Genomic DNA, 19337 nt, shown 5'->3' with positions numbered 1-19337 from the left:
GTAGTATTACAGGAAGGTAACAGCGACAAGTGATAACTGGACTGTAGTATTACAGGAAGGTAACAGCGACAAGTGATAACTGGACTGTAGTATTACAGGAAGGTAACAGTGACAAGTGATAACTGGACTGTAGTATTACAGGAAGGTAACAGTGACAAGTGATAACTGGAGGTAGTATTACAGGAAGGTAACAGTGACAAGTGATAACTGGACTGTAGTATTACAGGAAGGTAACAGTGACAAGTGATAACTGGAGTTAGTATTACAGGAAGGTAACAGTGACAAGTGATAACTGGACTGTAGTATTACAGGAAGGTAAACGTGACAAGTGATAACTGGACTGTAGTATTACAGGAAGGTAACAGTGACAAGTGATAACTGGACTGTAGTATTACAGGAAGGTAACAGCGACAAGTGATAACTGGACTGTAGTATTACAGGAAGGTAAACGTGATAAGTAATAACTGGACTGTAGTATTACAGGAAGGTAACAGTGACAAGTGATAACTGGACTGTAGTATTACAGAAAAGTAACAATGACAAGTGATAACTGGACTGTAGTATTACAGGAAGGTAAACGTGACAAGTGATAACTGGACTGTAGTATTACAGCAAGGTAAATTTGACAAGTGATAACTGGACTGTAGTATTACAGGAAGGTAAACGTGACAAGTATTCCGTATACACCAATAGAGACTTTATTGACTGAAATTGACTTAAAATGAAGTTTTAAAAGATCAAATGAAACTTTTGTGAACAATTTTAGTCGAGGAGAAAACAACCCTCGATAAATAACAACCATGGCAACATACTCATAATCCTTAATCGAATTTAATATAATAATTCAAAATATGATCAAATGAAAGATTTTCACGAAGACTTCTGAACGAGTACAAGGAGAATATAATATCAGGTGGCCCGGAAGAGTAAGCGTCTTCTGCTTCATCGACGACATCTGTCATGTAAAACCTTGGTCGGTTCAAGTAAGTAATGTCACGTTCCTAAATGAGAACAGGTATACAGCAATGGAACCAACAGTTTGTTCGTCAGTTGACGACATTATAATAATCTGTGATAACGAAGTGATGACTGAAACATTGGGTTTTGAGACGTCCCCTTACCGCTGGGAGTATAAATACATGTGGTCCAAAAAACAAACCCGAGATATCACGAGTGAGATGGCGTCTGCTAAACTGCTTGTTAACTCGGACCTGCAGAATGATAGGAAAAGGGCTACATTTGATGTAGAAAAACTGACCAACTTTATAGATGGTGGTGCTGAAAAGACAAGTAGGAGGCGTTACATTCGTAAGTTTATAATCGCGTGTTTGTGTGTCAAGACGGAGTTTTTTTTTTTTTTTTTTTTTAGAATTTCGTTTAATTGCATATCTTGAATTCTTATTTCACAAATTAAAAGATAGCTAACAATCATGTTAATATAAATTAAATATTTTTCAAAGAAAGGTTCAGATGCTACATCATCTAATTGACTTTATTTAGCTTTAACTTAACACGGTAGACTTTTTGATGATATGTCTGGTGTACCGTGTACTTACGATCAAGTGCAAACAACCGGATAGGCAACGTGATTGAAGGTTAAAATCTAGGACACTGAAATATTCATCTCTGACAGCTAACCGGAGACTTTACACTGGTGTCCTTGTCATAAAATTGGAACTATCATATGTGAATGTCACATATCTTGTAACCGATATCCATGTGGTTAGCAGACCGTGGTAAAATAACGCCAAACGGAAGGTGTTTCACATAACCATGCAGCTCTCAATCACCCGCAACTCGCTCACTACACACCTTCGTCAACGTAAAGATGGAAACAGATATTTAAGCATGCCATATTAAAAATAATACTGTGACACCTCCTACCATGGCATATAGACATCACAATGTAGCATGATATTGTAAAGCATGGTGAAATGAACCGGGGTCAAAATACCATAACGTTGGAGTGGACTGCGGTTCATTGGTTCAGTTTTGCGACAGAACTGAAATTTTTTGTTGGTTTTGATAACTGGCAAGAACTTTAAAACAATATTTGACGACAATATATTTGTTGGCGTAGTGACTTGCATTTTTAAAAAGGAATTAAGAAACTGAAGGTTTTTATTTACAGTATATATTTACAAGCTTTGAAAGACTAAATTAAAAAAAAGGTTTTGATTCCGAGCTGCTAAAAATGAATGGTTCTGTCTGTCCCCCATTCTCTCTTTGGAACAACGTGGTAATGCTAATTCTACAGTCTGGTGCCAGGTTTGGCACATCCTTGATGCGGCCGGGGTTACGCTCACTCTCATCACTTTCTCCACCTCTGGACATTGAAGGCAGCAATTTAATGGTCTGCAGTAGGTTTCAGGAGAAAAAAAAAACAAAACAAAAACTGGCCAATCACATACTAACACCTTGCATCTATCTACAAAGCCATTACAATATACTGATATATAGTGAACGTAAGCCCTGAAGTATCGAGGATGAATACATGATTATACTGTTAAAGTCAATAGAGTGAAGGTTGAATTTTGATTAGTGTTCTTTCTAAAGACACACACACATATATATGAATAAAATAAACACACTCTTACAGACACACCCACAAGAACACACTTATATATTCAGACTGAGACTTTACATATACAAATATATACCCATCAGTATTTACGCTCCTTCACACATATGTACATGCATGCATATGCATTTGTAGACATATGTATCGTACAAGCATTTAAATATACACCAATATATACATACAAACAGTATACAACATACACATTATATACTCATTTACATTCTTACTCATGTGCACTAACTTACTTAAACATGCGCTCAAACTTATGTTATTATGCATGCTACAAACTGACATGCACGCATACATATACATACACTATATATACATAAGCATATACATGTTTATATACTAACAAACAGACCTTACTTACATGTACGCATAAACATACATACACTATATATATATTAGCAAGAACATTGTATGTATACTAACAAACAGACCTTACTTACACGTACGCATAAGCATACATACAAAATGTACACTATATATATATTAGCACGTACATGTTCGTATACTAACAAATAGACTTTACTTACATGTACGCATAAGCATACATACACTATATATATTAGCACGTACATTATATGTATACTATCAAACAAACCTTCCATACCAACGTAAGATATATGTGAATGATCATACTGACAGCACACATATGTATTTGTATTCAAGTTCATATGCATGCAAACTTACAGACCAACATAAATACATGTACATGGAGGCACCACCTGATTGTTATAAAGGTATAAACAACCTTGTAAACATGTGAATATATACACACAGGTATCACACCCATCTATCAATACACACTCAAGACAGTGGGCTGTGAGGGACATTGTACCTTTTTGACACACACACACACACACACACACACACACACACACACACACACACACACACACACATAAACACACATAAACATATATATAAGCCGTTGGCGCCAATTTAATGATTATAAAAAAAACTTTATCTAATTTTTTTGATAAGGGCAATTTACATGGATTAAATATAAGACGTGGCTTAATTGCTGATTAAAAATGAAATAAAAACTGTATGATGAATGAACGGATCTTTGTATTAATAAATATTTATACACAATTGTGATGGTATACTCTCTACAGAAAACACAGCTGTAAACGATCATGCGGCCTTGAAGTTGAAGCCTTGGGCGTTCCGCACGCGCGAGGAAAACTATGAGGCAGTGGTTAGGAAACAGGTCCAAGTGGCCCGCCGCAGTAAGGAGCTCGGACTCAACAACCAGGAAATTTCTATATACGAGGAGTAAGATAACAACTTCTAATATGTTTTTTTTACTTAAAAGTAAATTCATTATTTTACTAACTTAACAAACTTGATAAATGATTAAGTGGTCCGATCTCAACTCGGTCTGATCTACCAGAGTTAATTCCATACCTTTCAAATTAGATGGGGGTAGATGTTGGTAGAGTCGTGAATGTGGTTAACAATTTGGTCTCGTTTTATCAAATCAGTGAAAACTTCCATTTTAGGAACTCTAACGGTTAAACCCAGATTTTGAAGTAAGAAACCATTTTTTTTACTCAGGACTTTTCAGTCACACGAAAGCAACCGTATTGGTCCAAGAAATGGAATGTTTCCTCCTACTATTGAAAAACAAGGAACTACAGAACAGAAAAAAAAGTTTCTTCCACTTATACAAAACATGACTTTATTGGGATGTTATGCTCAAACCGAAATGGGACATGGTAAGTACATACTAGTAACTCTTATGGGCGAGTTTAAGACTTATAAAGGTTAGGCACATAAGCATAAAAATAAATCCCTTAACTCTGTGTTACAGAATCGACGGGGATTTACATCATGATGTTAGCAGAGGTGATTCATTCAAATCCTGCCTTTCCACCTGTGTTTGATCTTAAATATAAAATATTGTTTTGAAACAAACCATAGACCATTCCGCCATTTGGTATTTGCATTTCCGTTCTTTTACAAAACGCAAATATTGATATTGACCAAATTTATTCATTCAAAACGATAGGAATTCCACCCTGGCTCTTGAATTTACCTGAAGATGACTTTTCGCTTCATGAAATGGTAAAATCAGACACGGACATTTATCCATTTCATCCTTTTGAAATTGCAGTCAAAATATTTTAAAAAATTCTACATTCATATACTGATGATTCAAAAGACAACGAAAGGGTTGCCGCAGCCATGATTTAACGAGATGAAGTGTACGAATGCCGCTTACCCAACAACGCCTCAATATTGTCAGCAGAAGCGCGAGCTATCTACCACACCCTAGAAAATATGAAAACAAAGTAATGAGAGCTGTTATCTATTCAGGCTCTCTTTCTGTACTACAAAGTCCAAGTAATTGAAATATCGACAATATTTTCATTCGTAACACATTAATGCTATTTCATGAGCTTACTTCAAATTTTTATATTGTTTATGTTTTTTGCTGGATTCCCGGGCACATGGAAATACCGGACATTGAAAGAGCAGATCGTGCCGCAAATGCAGATGGTTATCGCTACCACATGTTGTTTCTAAATTCATTTAAAACCATTTGTCAAACATTTGATAACAGCTCGATGGCAGGAAGAATGGAATCACTATACAGTAACAAATTGCACTCCGTAAAGCCAGTCATCGGTGAATGGTCTCTATGCGACAGAGGCAACCATCGAGACGAAGTTGTCCTTGCCGGTCTTCGGATAGGCCATACTTACCTTACACATCCATATATGCTGAAAGGCGAAGGCAATCCTCGGTGCTTAACATGTGGTGAACCGTTTACAGTTAATGAGTTTTTATTGGACTGCATTGACCTTATGTCTACTCGTGAAATATTTTATCGTAATGTTACAAGTCTAAAGACTGTTTCAAACTGTTGAGATTTATAAAATTCTAGGTTATCGGAAAGATGTTGGTCTGCCTTATAGGATATAAGTATCCTTTGTGATATTTTCAACATCTGTTTTGTAACTTTAGTTCGTTTGTTATTTCCTTTTGTATCGCTGTGTCGTCCACCAGTTGATGACCCTAATGAACTGTTATGTGTTGACGAGCCGTTAAGAATGTCATAATAATATTTTCATCAACATCAGAAGTAGAATTGATAGTGATTTTTTTTACCGAATGTTGGATTTTCTTAATTTTCTTACAGTGTCGTGGCTGTTGTTTGTTCTCCTAGACAACAGTTCTTTCAGTTTCCGAGCTGTTGTTGTTTTCCTGTTGACTGGGGAACCCTTTCTTACATGACCATGACTGTTGGAAGGAGAACCCTTTCTTACATGACCATGGCTGTCGGAAGGGGAACCCTTTCTTACATGACCATGACTGTCGGAAGGGGAACCCTTTCTTACAAGACCATGGCTGTCGTAAGGGGAACCCTTTCTTACATGACCATGGCTGTCGGAAGGGGAACCCTTTCTTACATGACCATGGCTGTTGGAAGGGAACCCTTTCTTACATGACCATGTCTGTTGGAAGGGGAACCCTTTCTTACATGACCATGGCTGTTGGAAGGGGAACCCTTTCTTACATGACCATGTCTGTTGGAGGGGAACCCTTTCTTACATGACCATGGCTGTCGGAAGGGGAACCCTTTCTTACATGACCATGACTGTTGGAAGGGGAACCCTTTTTACATGACCATGACTGTTGGAAGGGGAACCCTTTCTTACATGACCATGACTGTCGGAAGAAGAACCATTTCTTACATGACCATGGCTGTCGGAAGGGGAACCCTTTCTTACATGACCATGACTGTCGGAAGGGGAACCCTTTCTTACATGACCATGGCTGTCGGAAGGGGAACCCTTTCTTACAAGACCATGGCTGTCGGAAGGGGAACCCTTTCTTACATGACCATGACTGTCGGAAGGGGAACCCTTTCTTACAAGACCATGGCTGTCGGAAGGGGAACCCTTTCTTACATGACCATGGCTGTCGGAAAGGGAACCCTTTCTTACAAGACCATGGCTATCGGAAGGGGAACCCTTTCTTACATGACCATGACTGTCGGAAGGGGAACCCTTTCTTACATGACCATGACTGTCGGAAGGGGAACCCTTTCTTACATGACCATGACTGTTGGAAGAGGAACCATTTCTCACCTGACAATTACATGAATGATGATGAAAACGGGTTCCATAACAATTAAAATTCATGTTTTAATTTTGACAGGCACTTTCGTCCGAGGGCTTGAATCAACTGCGACGTATGATCCGAAAACAAAGGAATTCATATTGAACACACCAACGATAACGTCAATGAAATTTTGGCCCGGAAGTCGTGAGTTTAAAGAAGATCAACAAATGTTTTTACTGAACCCCAGGGATATATTTGGTTTTAGATTTTCAGAAAAAGTTTTGACATCAAATCGTTTTCGCATTTAAGCGTCTTTTATTTCCTGTTATTGCGTTGGTTAATTAGATTGAAAGTAGGAAATTGATTTTGTTGGTTGAGGAAAGCAACATCAATTTAAAAATATTTGCAATATACATGTACATTATCAGTTATATATTGACACACTCAAAAATAAAACCTTAATAGTGACTTGATAATGTATGAAAATTATTTTCCTTGACGGCAATCTGTCTGCTGACGGTATCCAGATTTTAAGTTGGATGTTTATATAATTACACTGCATAGTGTATAACAGTCATATGACCTCGTTTTACATGACACTAGGTCGACTTTTTGTAACCTCGTATTACAACAGAAAACTACTGTAGACAAGTACAGATCACATTGGAAGTGTGACAAGACCTGAAAGGCAATTGCTGTCAGGAAGAAATAATAAAATAATAAAACCAAAGAAATAATCACCAAAACCTTCACATGTTTTTGTGGCGCAAAAATGTCCACTAATTTCCTACTTGAATATTTTGATAACAATTTCTTCGTTTTTCACTTAACAGTTGGGAAAACTTCAAACGTGTGTGTTTTCCTGGCACAGCTGTATACTCAAGGAAAATGTCATGGAATACATACATTTGTACTTCCTCTCAGGGACATCGACACTCACGAATCCCTCCCAGGTAGGAATAAAACACATGAAGTTTCAACGTAAGATAGCGCAGTGCATCGGTATGATGATTTCAAAATGTATTTGTGTATTTGGCAAGAAATTTAACGGTGGTCTTTTAAACAATTTCAAAAGCATTGGATGAGTGTACAAAAATAATCAATAATCAACATTATTGTTTGGTGTCATTGTCATACCACGGAATGATCATATTTTTACTCAAGTCGAAGTATTTCTACTCGCAAGCAATCTGGTTCCTATACATCATTACTTGAAATCGAATTCACTTGATTTAAAAAGATAAAAACAAAGTATTTAAACTCGAGAGCATTGCTTGAAATGCTGATAAAACATGCCTGGTTAGCGATATTTATTTTGCTTTTCTATGACAGGTATAGAAGTGGGTGATATTGGTCCAAAATTTGGATTCAAAGAGAACGACAATGGCTATTTAAGGGTGAACAATGTGAGAATACCCAGGGACTATATGTTGATGAGATATGCCAAGGTATTTTCACTTTTTTCCATTTAACTAGAGCTCATATGAAAGCATTTACACCAAATATCAAGAAAAAAAGAAGATAAAATACCGCACATGACATATAAGAATGGTAAACATTAAGTTTACTAAACGTGTACTAACAGAATGAGAACTTATGTTCCGGAAGGATAAACGTCTTCTGCTCCATCGACAACATTCGCCATGTAAGGTATTAGATGAGATTTATATGAATGGAAGCATCAGTCATGAAAGAATAATTCTTATTCAACCCCATATGATTTACTGTATATATTTTAAGGATATAATTATTTTGGATTGTTTGAAACTAACTCCATGTGGTTTCACAAGAATCTTTAAAAACTGCTTCCTGCTTAACTCTAAGTATTATGGTAGTGTAACAACTGGTTTGTGCGTTGCCAGTGTTACCGCCTGGATATTCTGCTTGATACTCGACAGTATACTTCAGTGAGGTAGCACTATAAATCTGTTCCGCAATGGTACACGGAGGCATAAACGAACAAATTGCAGCTTTCCGAAAACAAACAAGGTTTCCCTATTTCTTTTATGGATTATAGGACATATTGGAGGGATACAGGTGGAGTAACTTTGTGTCGAGAAATACATCTTTGCATGTATATATTTATACACTCTGTACATAGCAATTGTATTATTGTTACAGAGAGATGCAAAAAGGAAATGGATAATCTACTGAAGCAGAATGTCACAATAAGAAACGTACTCTATAGGAAGACTGTTCTGAAATGGATATGAATTGTTTATAGAACATAAACCAATGTAAAATAAAACACCACAAAACCTCCTGCCGATACCCCGTTTTAGCCTCGGTGTTGAGTACCGCCCAAGTGAAGAAGGTTATTGGTTCTGTCCAAAGCCGTGATACTTGAGATTTTCCAAAGCTGTCGACCGTCCTTTATCCAACTTACACTCTATCTCATGAATTGTATTTCTGAAACGACGGTTTAATAGAATAATTTAGGAAGAGTTATTGCCCTTTGTTATTGAAGTATTTTATAAACGATTACATTGAAATATGGTAGTGTGGTATGAAATGATATTACTTCTGATCGGTATCAAAATTTCAACCGTGATTTTTAAATGACTTATGGTTTGTTAATTCAACTTTTTACAATTGTTCTGAGATTTCTTATCACAGTTTTCAAATCTATTTATTGCTTCATTTCCATATTTGTATTCATTTTGATACAATTTGCCTTTGGTATAGTACAGGTGTGTATAGATTCCACTCTGATGAACTTTTATACTTCTTTATTATTGGGCTAGAATACTCTATATCGATGTTACAGAACAGGTTCTGGAGGATGACATATATGTCGAACCAGAGAACAGCAAGATTACTTATGGCATGTTCATTTGACAGGTTCTGGAGGATGGCACATATGTCAAACAAGACAACAACAAGATTACTTATGGCATGCTCTTTTGACAGTTTTAGGAGGATGGCACATATGTTAAACAAGACAACAACAAGATTACTTATGGCATGTTCTTTTGACAGGTTCAAGAGGATGGCACATATGTCAAACAAGACAACAACAATATTACTTATGGCATGTTCTTTTAACAGGTTCAGGAGGATGGCACGTATGTCAAACAAGACAACAGCAAGATTACTTATGGCATGTTCTTTTGACAGGTTCTGGAGGATGGCACATATGTCAAACCAGAGAACAGCAAGATTACTTATGGCATGTTCATTTGACAGGTTCTGGAGGATGGCACATATGTCAAACAAGACAACAACAAGATTACTTATGGCATGCTCACGTTGATCCTATCACGTTGACAGTTTTAGGAGGATGGCACATATGTTAAACAAGACAACAACAAGATTACTTATGGCATGTTCTTTTGACAGGTTCAAGAGGATGGCACATATGTCAAACAAGACAACAACAATATTACTTATGGCATGTTCTTTTAACAGGTTCAGGAGGATGGCACGTATGTCAAACAAGACAACAGCAAGATTACTTATGGCATGTTCTTTTGACAGGTTCTGGAGGATGGCACATATGTCAAACCAGAGAACAGCAAGATAACTTATGGCACGTTGATCCTATCACGTGTATTCCTGTGTGTTGTTATTTTGTTTTTAACACCAAAAGTGATGGTAAGTCAAGTGTCATCTTCTACTCCTAAAGATTGGAATATTGTATGTGTCTGTGTGTTGTTATTTTGTTTTTAACACCAAAAGTGATGATAGAGAATGCTTCCTTACGATATATACAAAAGACACACAAGAAATCAAGTAATTTGAACCTTTTAATACAAATTTAGATGAGAGAGAGAGAGATAGAGAGAGAGAGAGAGGAAAACAATGAATGTTTTGTTCATAAAAGAAGCGAATAAAAGTCGTGAAGCTGGACAAAAAGTATCTAAGTATGCAGAATGAAGTGAGGATTTCGAAATTGGCGAAAAATCTAGAAGTTAAGTGAATGATGTAGATAATGAAATGTCAAATATCAATTTGTCAAATTCTAAAGCTGTTAAGTTAATATGATGTAAAAGTGTATATACTGATTCTAAAAGTGCGAGTTACTTGTGTCTTGACAGAGGTCCAGAAGCCCAGGTCCTTGATTATCAAACCCAGCAAACTAAGTTATTCCCCTTGTTGGCGAAATCATATGCCTTCATATTTGTGGCACGTGCAGTGGACCAAACATTCAACAGAATCAACAGTCAGATAGAACTCGGAAAGTTGGACTATCTAGCAGAGGTAAGCAAACTCTGAGAATGAAATTATTTAGCTTTGGAGTAACTTTTATACCTTTTTTCTTACTGGAAATATGAGTGAAACAACTCCCAGGCCATGTCCAGTTTAAGGTAGTTTATTGGAGTTATCTTCCCTATTTAGAAACTGAGCACATTATGTCATGATTATTGCAAACTGTCCTAATTGAGAAACGTCCTTTCATCATAGGAGTGATATAATTCGCATGTATGACATAGAAAGATGTCGTTTATTTTTGGAAAAATATTGATCAGATTAAAATTTCATAAAAAACGAGATTCTCGCGAGCGAGTCAAATAAAAAGAAACTTTGACTATGAAATGAGAATTTTGTGTGGTGTTTGATACTTAGACGATGTTTCGTATCATATACAAGTGATGATACATGTATATGTGATGAGCTTGGTCTAATTTTTTTAGCTACACGCTTTATGTGCGGGTCTAAAGGCCTTCACTACTGACCAGGCCGCAGCAGGTATAGAGGTATGTCGTATGTCATGTGGTGGCCATGGATACTCTGACGCCAGTGGTCTTCCGAAGATCTATGTCTCTGCAACTGCTATGTGTACAGTAGAGGGAGAGAACTCTGTCATGTTGCTGCAGATGGCGAGGTACGTGAAAATTTCATGATTGCATATGCCACCTGGCGTATAATCAAATGTGAAGTATGTATGTATTGTTGAAAGATTAAAAACAATGGTAAAATTAGAGTCTGAGAACTTTTCTTATCATTCTTCTAACCTTCCATTGCGACAAAATAAAATCATTGTCATTTAAATTAATACAATCATTTAACAAGGTACATAAATTTCCTTTGCTGTTGCTCCCCTTTGCTTTTGGCTGTTGCTGACCCCCACCCCTTTGATTTCGTCTGTTGTTGACTCCCGCCTTTGATTTCGTCAGTTGTTGACCCCTTTGATTTCATCATTTGTTGACCCCTTTGATTTCGCCTGTTGTTGACCCCCTTCCTTTGACTTCGTCTGTTCTTAACCCCCTCCCTTTGATTTCGTCAGTTGTTGAGCCCCCTTCCTTTGATTTATCTGTTGTTGACCCCCTTCCCTTGATTTCGGCAGTTGTTGAGCCCCCTTTGATTTATCTGTTGTTGACCCCTTTCCTTTGATTTCGTCTGTTGTTGACCCCTTTTCTTTGATTTCGTCTGTTGTTGACCCCTTCCTTTGATTTCGTCAGTTGTTGAGCCCCCTTCCTTTGATTTATCTGTTGTTGACCCCTTTCCTTTGATTTCGTCTGTTGTTGACCCCTTTCCTTTGATTTATCTGTTGTTGACCCCTTTCCTTTGATTTCGTCTGTTGTTGACCCCTTTTCTTTGATTTCGTCTGTTGTTGACCCCTCCCTTTGATTTCGTCAGTTGTTGAGCCCCCTTCCTTTGATTTATCTGTTGTTGACCCCATTCCCTTGATTTCGTCAGTTGTTGAACCCCCTTTGATTTCGTCTGTTGTTGTCCTATTTGACTTCGTCTGCTGTTGCCTTCCGCTTTTGATTTCGTCTGTTGTTCACACCCTTCCTTCTTTGGTTTCCTGTTGTTGAGCCCCCATTTGACTTCGTCTGTTGTCAATACATTGAGTCGTTAGTTTCATTTATTAATAAGGTTAAAAGGATTCTTCATTAGGAAAAAATGATTTCTCATTAGGTTAAAATCATTTCTCATTAGGAAAAAGCATTTCTTATTAGGTAAAAAGGATTTCTTATTAGGTAAAAAGGATTTCTAATTAGGTAAAAAAAGCATTCCTCCTTTCTCATTCACTGAAAAACATTTCGCACTTGGAAAACAGTAGAAAAGCGTGCCTTATCGGTGAAAAGAATTTTAATTTTAGCAATTGTCAAAAAAGCATTTAACAGAAACATAATTTCCCATTGACATATATATGGTCTGGTCATTTTAGAAAGCCGTACCCATACGGAATTGGTTATTCCAAGCACTTAAAACCCCAAACAGACCTGACGGGTTTCAATCTTAATCGAAATGTTGTCTAAATGCTTAATTTTTTGGGTCAGATTCCTGATCAAATCATACAACAAGATGAAAACAGGACATCCACTGAAAGGCTTCGTGGAATACCTTGGCAACAAACAAACAGCCAGGTCGTCCATGACGAAGAATATCACACTTCAATGTCTACAGGAGGCCTACGAACATAGGGCTGTCAGGTAAGCGTTTTAAACTATGAATACTTAGACTGGGGAAGAAAAATGTAATCGGAATGTTTAACGTCCATTTTATGACAGGAGAAACCTCTTTTTTCTAAATAAGTTACAAAATCTCGATTGATCCGAACCTAGCCAGAGTAGCGATGTACAGGAACACACCAGTGTTGTTCGGTTACAGAAACGTAGATAATTAATATTCCCACTGGAATTGGAAATCAACGACAAGGAAGACTGCCGCTTCCTTTCCTTTTCCTACCACATGTCCCCAACAAGTTGTACGATGGACGTGGTGATTTCAATTCCCCTGTTTTAATTTTTTTCATTTTTAGGTAGCATGATTCCTGCTCTGGAGATTTAAGTATATATTTCGCTATTGATACGAAATTTATCTCCTTGTTCCTTACATCTCGTTTTTGTACCAGGGGACAACAATTCACTGTCAAACACTATCGCCTTTTGCGATTTAAACGTGTTTGAGGCTCGTAAGTTTGGTTGCGTTGGTGTATATGCCTTTTCCTTTTTGGCAATGTTACATTACTTACTTGGATTGACCAAGATTGACGTAACATACGTCGTCGATGAAGCAGAAGACGATCACTCTTCCAGAACACCTGGCCTTATTGTCCTTGTAAATCTAAATCCTTTATTTAGATTTTGCGTTTGTTTTGTTGAAATTGAGTTTAAATGAAGCCTCCGTTGACAGGTCTGTATTTTCGTTGTTATTTTCTTATAATTTGATAATTTTCTACTTCCGGTGTTCATAACAGACTGGAACTGAAAATAATGATAATATGTTTGGCGTAATGTGTTTTTGTCGATAAATCATGTAATACTATTACACTAATCTTTAAGGATGATTGAGGAAGCAGCACAGTCACTTAAAAAACACCAAAAGCTCGGTCTTACAGCTGAGGATGCTTGGAACCTTACATCTACACAACTCACATGGGCTGCCTTGGTAAGTTACAATGTTAAATGTTTGAATCTTGTAATCTTAAAATGGATTTATTTAGCAGTAAACATAAATCTTTGCCAACTCACTCTTTACGAAAAAGTTGCAAGCATTACCCTGTCCTAACACACTCATCTTTTCAGCAAAGTTGAAAACATAATTTGAGCTATGAACACAAGTCTGTGGTAACTAAGCTGAAAATATAGCATGTTCTAATTCACGCTTCTTTTAGACTTAGCAGCATACGTAACATGTGCTAACTAATCCTTTTACACTAAATTGTAAACACAAATCTATGCTAATTGACTCTTCTTTTCGACTAAGCTGAAAACACAATATATGCTTAATCACTCTTTTTTTCGACCATGTTGTAAATATAGATCTGTGTTAAGTCTTTTCGACAGAACTATAAACACGTCTATTTGAACTTGTCCTTCAATAATTGGGGCTGAAGCATCAATTGCTGTATTGTATTTGGAATGGATGATGGCCGTCTAATGACGAGTTTCACTGAATGAAATGCTTATCTCTTTGAGACCAGCTCATACAATAACACCATTTAAAGTGTTAATGTTAACCTTTATCACCATGGATATGAAAAAAGCCTTCTAAACTAAAATGAAAAACTAAGCAAAAATGGAATTAGCTTATTTGACTTGAAGGCGTTTGCTTGTAATGATAAAATAATGTACAGTAATACACTACAGATTTGCAATGTTTACATCTGTGAATGGTTTTATGTCCTTAGACATTCCAAAGTAATACCATTTATTGTACACAGAATGACACAATATGAACTTGTGTTTTAATCGATGTCAGTTCTATAGATTGGAATGCGTTATGTATTATACTGAGATTTTTCATGGAACACCATGCTGCAATTTTAGTCTTTATTCATTAGATTTAAAAATAGATTAATGGTTATTTTTTTTCTAAGTTTTACTTATATCAAGCACGATATTTCCATTTCTTGTGTGTATTCTCTATTTGACCGAATCAACAAAAATGATTTAAACTTCGGTTAACCGGAACAACCTTTCCCGATCAAGTTGGAATAAGCTGTTTTCTATTATTGCGTATATTGTCCGAGCCCAATGAATTAATTGTTTTGTTCGTTTGTTTGTTTTCTTTTGTTTTTGTTTTGTATTTTGTTTAGGTAGTAAGCCAATTAAAACTGCAAAATGCTAATGGAAAAATAATTTCGGCGTCCAATTGGTTGTAAACTACATTTTGTACAGTATTTTAACATGATAAGCTAAAGTCATTAAAGAAATTTATAAAAATGTAGTTTTCACACGAGTAAATAACAAAAGGGAAACAAATCTTACGTTAGTTACGGAACAGTCTTGTTAACCGTGTACATTCGCCGACACGTTGTACCCGATTTACATCTACCCTTCGACAATTAAAAGTTTATCTGATTGGTTTATATAAGTGATATCATAAAATTGTAAAACGTTAATGTGTTATTTCCATTTCCAGGCCCATTGTCATGCCTATGTTGTCAAAATGTTTGTTTCCATGGTAACAACTATTGGTCTTGACGACAATGTGCGAGCAGCAGTGACGTCCCTTTGCTTCCTGTATGCCGTTGATGGAATACATGAAAAACTTGGTGAATTTATACAAGTAAGTTTAAAAAGTTTTAAAAAAATAACCTCAAATACGTTCATAATCCATCCGTACAGTTGAAACAGATACCTTCGATACACGTATATAAATAGATACGGTAGAGGGTTGTACACTGTTTAACACATATCAAAAATTAGATACCTGAGAGCAAAACAATGAATTAAACTGCATAATACAGCTATTTCGTCTTTCTAGAACTAACATTGATGCAACAGCAAAAGTTGCTTCGTCTTTTTAGGACTCGTCAGTGATGCTAGATCATACATCTGTTCCATCGCTATAGGTCTTGTCAGTTATGCTACATCAAACAGCCATTCCTTCCTTCTTGGACTCGTCAGTGATGCTGCACCATTCAGCTGTTCAGTCATTTCTTGGAGCAGATAATGTTAAATACTGATAAGAGATTCTAAACATATACTGTTTTTGAAATTGGTTTAATTGTACCTATTAAGAAAATGTGCTCACGAGAGATGCCTATCAAAATAATAGATACGAATGGTAACGTTACCGCCCTTTCTGAGAATGGAGTAAATAAACAGAGAACATATAAGCAGTAAAATTACTTCCATGTTTGCCTTAGAACTGTTGTTAAAACAAGAAGAATTCATTGTCAAATACAACCTATACAATGATTTCAATACATGTATTTTACAGTTTAGCCGCTCTTCATTTTTGGCATTCAAAAACAGTAAGAAGATCCAGTTTGTTTTAGTGATCAGCCAGTCAAGTAAAATACACGTGATTAATGTGACGTTAGCCAGTATGATTGGTGTTAAGGCTATGGAATATTATACATATGTTTTTTTTTTTTCTATTTGACCGATCATTACCGTGTCCTAAACCTAACTGCTGCTATTTATTATCTCCCGCTTTCACCGAAACGGGGGATATTAATTTGGGTTTGTCCGTCCGTCCGTCTCTCTGTCTGTCACACTTTCGTTTCCGTGTTCTAACTTCCCCAAGTATCATCCAATTTGGGTGAAACTTTGGTTCATTAAGACTGAGTTTGACTATCAGTGTCATCTGTTAATATCGATGCATACTAATTAGGTATTCTTTCATATCATTGGTCGGTCAGTTTTTGTGCTCAAACTTTCGTAAATATAATCTGATTAAGATGTAACTTGAATTCCCACAAATACAATCAGTTTATCATTAAAGCACCAGAGTTATGATCCATATATTTATAAAGAAAAACAGTATGTTTGGAAAACGGGGGATATAAATTCCATGAATTTGCTTGTTTATTTTTGTGATGATTCGAATAGAATATAGTGTATTATTTTATTAATTATTATTTGTTTAAAATTATTTTTACTTACCACAGGATGGCTTTTTTGACTCAGCCCAAGTAGACATATTGACAAACAAGATGGTTACTCTTTTGTCCGAGATACGGCCAAATGCCGTTGCCATGGTGGATGCATTTGACTTGCCAGACATAAATTTGGACAGCTGTTTGGGTCGTTATGATGGCAACGTATACCAGGCTCTCTATGACTACGCGAAGTCGTCTCCTTTGAACGAAAACGATGTGAGCGTAATATTGTTTAACTTACATCTGCATTTATCGCTCTATTTATCAATATTGGTAATGTGAACATGTCCTTGCAATAATGAATGGTATTTGTCTGATGAGTCTGATAATGGATGGAATTATAGAATTTTATTTATGAATAAAAATCTCCAATTGTGCGCAAAAATCAATTTTAAAATGTTTTAATATCTTGTGATATCTGAACAATTTTTCGTTCGGGAACATGTTTACGTGTTAAACAGCGCTCATGGTCAATTTTGTAATAAATATATATATCTCAATAATGTTGATACCGACTTTTAAACGTTATTATTTTATGACATTTCTCCATTTCCGTTTAGGTTTTGAGCTCCTTTCACAAGTATATCCAACCATTGAGAAAGATGAGTAATAAGGACGGAGAACTGCAGGCAAAACTGTGATCGTTAGCAAATTCTGCTTCAACTGGTCTTAAGAATATTTAGTCAGAGTATATAAATTTGTTAATTTGTTCATATAGAACTGACCTATGGACATCTAGCAATAGATTTAATAAAAGCTTACCGATGTTTGGAAGCTTTCAATGCTATATTTTAATGTAGAGAGACAGCGAAATTGTGGAAATCACAAGGCACATTGTAAAAATTAATGTAAGATTAATACATCTTTATTTTCCAATTTAGTGATGTTTAGATACACAAACGCCAGTAGTCGAACCAGAGTATTGGATAATCAACAAGTTAGCAATCAATCATGTTAGTGATAATAAGAAAGCAAAATGTCCGGTTTCTATCGCCAGTATTGATAATGAGCTCGAACACTGACAACCGTGTGGATTTATTCAAGAACAATTCGATTTCACTACAGCAAGGAACATTGCTTCAGTCAATTTCATTGGGTGAAGAATGTAGTTGCTCTTTTGAATCAAATTAAATAAATAGCGTGTAAACAGTACTACGGTCGTCTCACGATTCACTTCGAAGTGTTCGACAGCTTTTTTGAATTGTCACTGACCTTTGAGACCTTGTTGTGACCTTACCATGGATACAGCTCTGTGTCAGATTCGCTCAGTGGCCGTTCTTGGATTTGATCCTTTTCAGAGGTTGGAAGTTTGAAAAATGCTAACCATCTTGTAGCAGGTTTATTGTGTTCTCATTTGGCAATGTGACATACGTTACTTGGATTGACAAACATTTGCGTAGCCATAGTCTTCGATAATGCAGAAGACATATACTCTTTCGGTTTTATTCGTGTATTTTTTCAGAATTATCCATGTGAATGTTTCTTTTAATCACATATTGCTCTAGTTAATTTTTAAAATTTTAGTTTTATTTTAAGTTTGTTGATATCTCAGCATTAAATGCTCTTTTTTGTTGCTGTCATCGTCGTTTAATGGGAAATTAAATTGTATATGTATTGAAATGTGATTTCCACCTGTGTGTCTCATAAATATTTATTGTAATTTACTTGCCTTTAATTATGAAACATTGCAAATATCAAGCATACATGTAAAAAAAAACTTGTCGAATAATGTATTATGTATGATAAGGAAGAAAATTGTACTTTCTTCCAAAGTAAACACTTGACATTTTGTCGTCTTGTTAATCAGAGAATAAGTGTTCGTGCAAGGTATACGTGTCTTCGTTTTATCTGTAGCTTCGAAGGCATTATTCTACTGGAATGTCATCTTTTTATCACCTTCCTAAATATTTACTTGGATTGCCTAAGATGAATATGGGGGATGTCGTCTATGAAGCAGAAGACGCTTACTCTTTCAGAACATCTTATCTTCTTCCCCTTGTATTTTTGTCAGAAGTCTTCAAGTAAACCATTCTTTTGTTCATATTTTACCTGGTTTTATTGAATTTGAGGTTGGGTAATAAATCTATTTATAGGTTGACATTTCTTGTCTTATTATCAATATTGAATACTTCTTCAATTCGGGCCTCTAATTGGGTGTTCGCTTCTGAGAAAAATACTTTGACCGAGATATACAGGTTTTATAACAGTAATAGCTGCTATTATGAGCAAGGCGTTCTTCTGGAGCCTTCAGCCTTCAAATACAAAATATTGTATACCAAGAGATTTCGCCTCATCCATGGACAAGGAGAGCGGGTTAACGTAAGGGGTGGAGATTTGTTACGGTTATATACAATATAATCCTCAGATGGTGAGGCGAACTTTAATCGAATTTGTGTA

At 36.1% G+C, this 19337-nt stretch overlaps 1 protein-coding gene across 1 annotated transcript; it reads left to right on the top strand.

Moving 5' to 3' along the window:
- Positions 1-1178: 1178 nt before the first annotated feature.
- LOC132557484 (peroxisomal acyl-coenzyme A oxidase 1-like) lies at positions 1179-19038 on the top strand. The gene is made up of 14 exons (XM_060221974.1): positions 1179-1308; positions 3703-3862; positions 4145-4305; positions 6755-6862; positions 7492-7611; positions 7991-8106; positions 10136-10230; positions 10651-10858; positions 11293-11483; positions 12886-13038; positions 13891-13996; positions 15473-15619; positions 16950-17156; positions 17501-19038. Exons 1-14 carry the CDS (start codon positions 1179-1181, stop codon positions 17579-17581), a joined length of 1983 nt encoding a protein of 660 aa, XP_060077957.1. The 3' UTR covers positions 17582-19038.
- The last annotated feature ends 299 nt before the right edge of the window (positions 19039-19337 follow it).

The sequence above is a fragment of the Ylistrum balloti genome, unplaced genomic scaffold (assembly GCF_031769215.1).
Source record: "Ylistrum balloti isolate Yb309-2 unplaced genomic scaffold, AGI_CSIRO_Ybal_v1 Utg370678, whole genome shotgun sequence".
Lineage (NCBI taxonomy): Eukaryota > Metazoa > Mollusca > Bivalvia > Pectinida > Pectinidae > Ylistrum > Ylistrum balloti.
The sequence above is the reverse complement of the archived record's forward strand: the minus strand, read 5'-3'. Positions and strand labels throughout refer to the sequence as shown.

Excerpts from the sequence above, each read along its gene's own strand:
- LOC132557484 (XM_060221974.1), top strand. The coding sequence starts at position 1,179 with ATGGCGTCTGCTAAACTGCTTGTTAACTCGGACCTGCAGAATGATAGG. Across the intron at positions 1,309-3,702 it reads AAGTAGGAGGCGTTACATTC|AAAACACAGCTGTAAACGAT; the intron begins GTAAGTTTATAA and ends TACTCTCTACAG. Across the intron at positions 15,620-16,949 it reads AACTTGGTGAATTTATACAA|GATGGCTTTTTTGACTCAGC; the intron begins GTAAGTTTAAAA and ends TACTTACCACAG.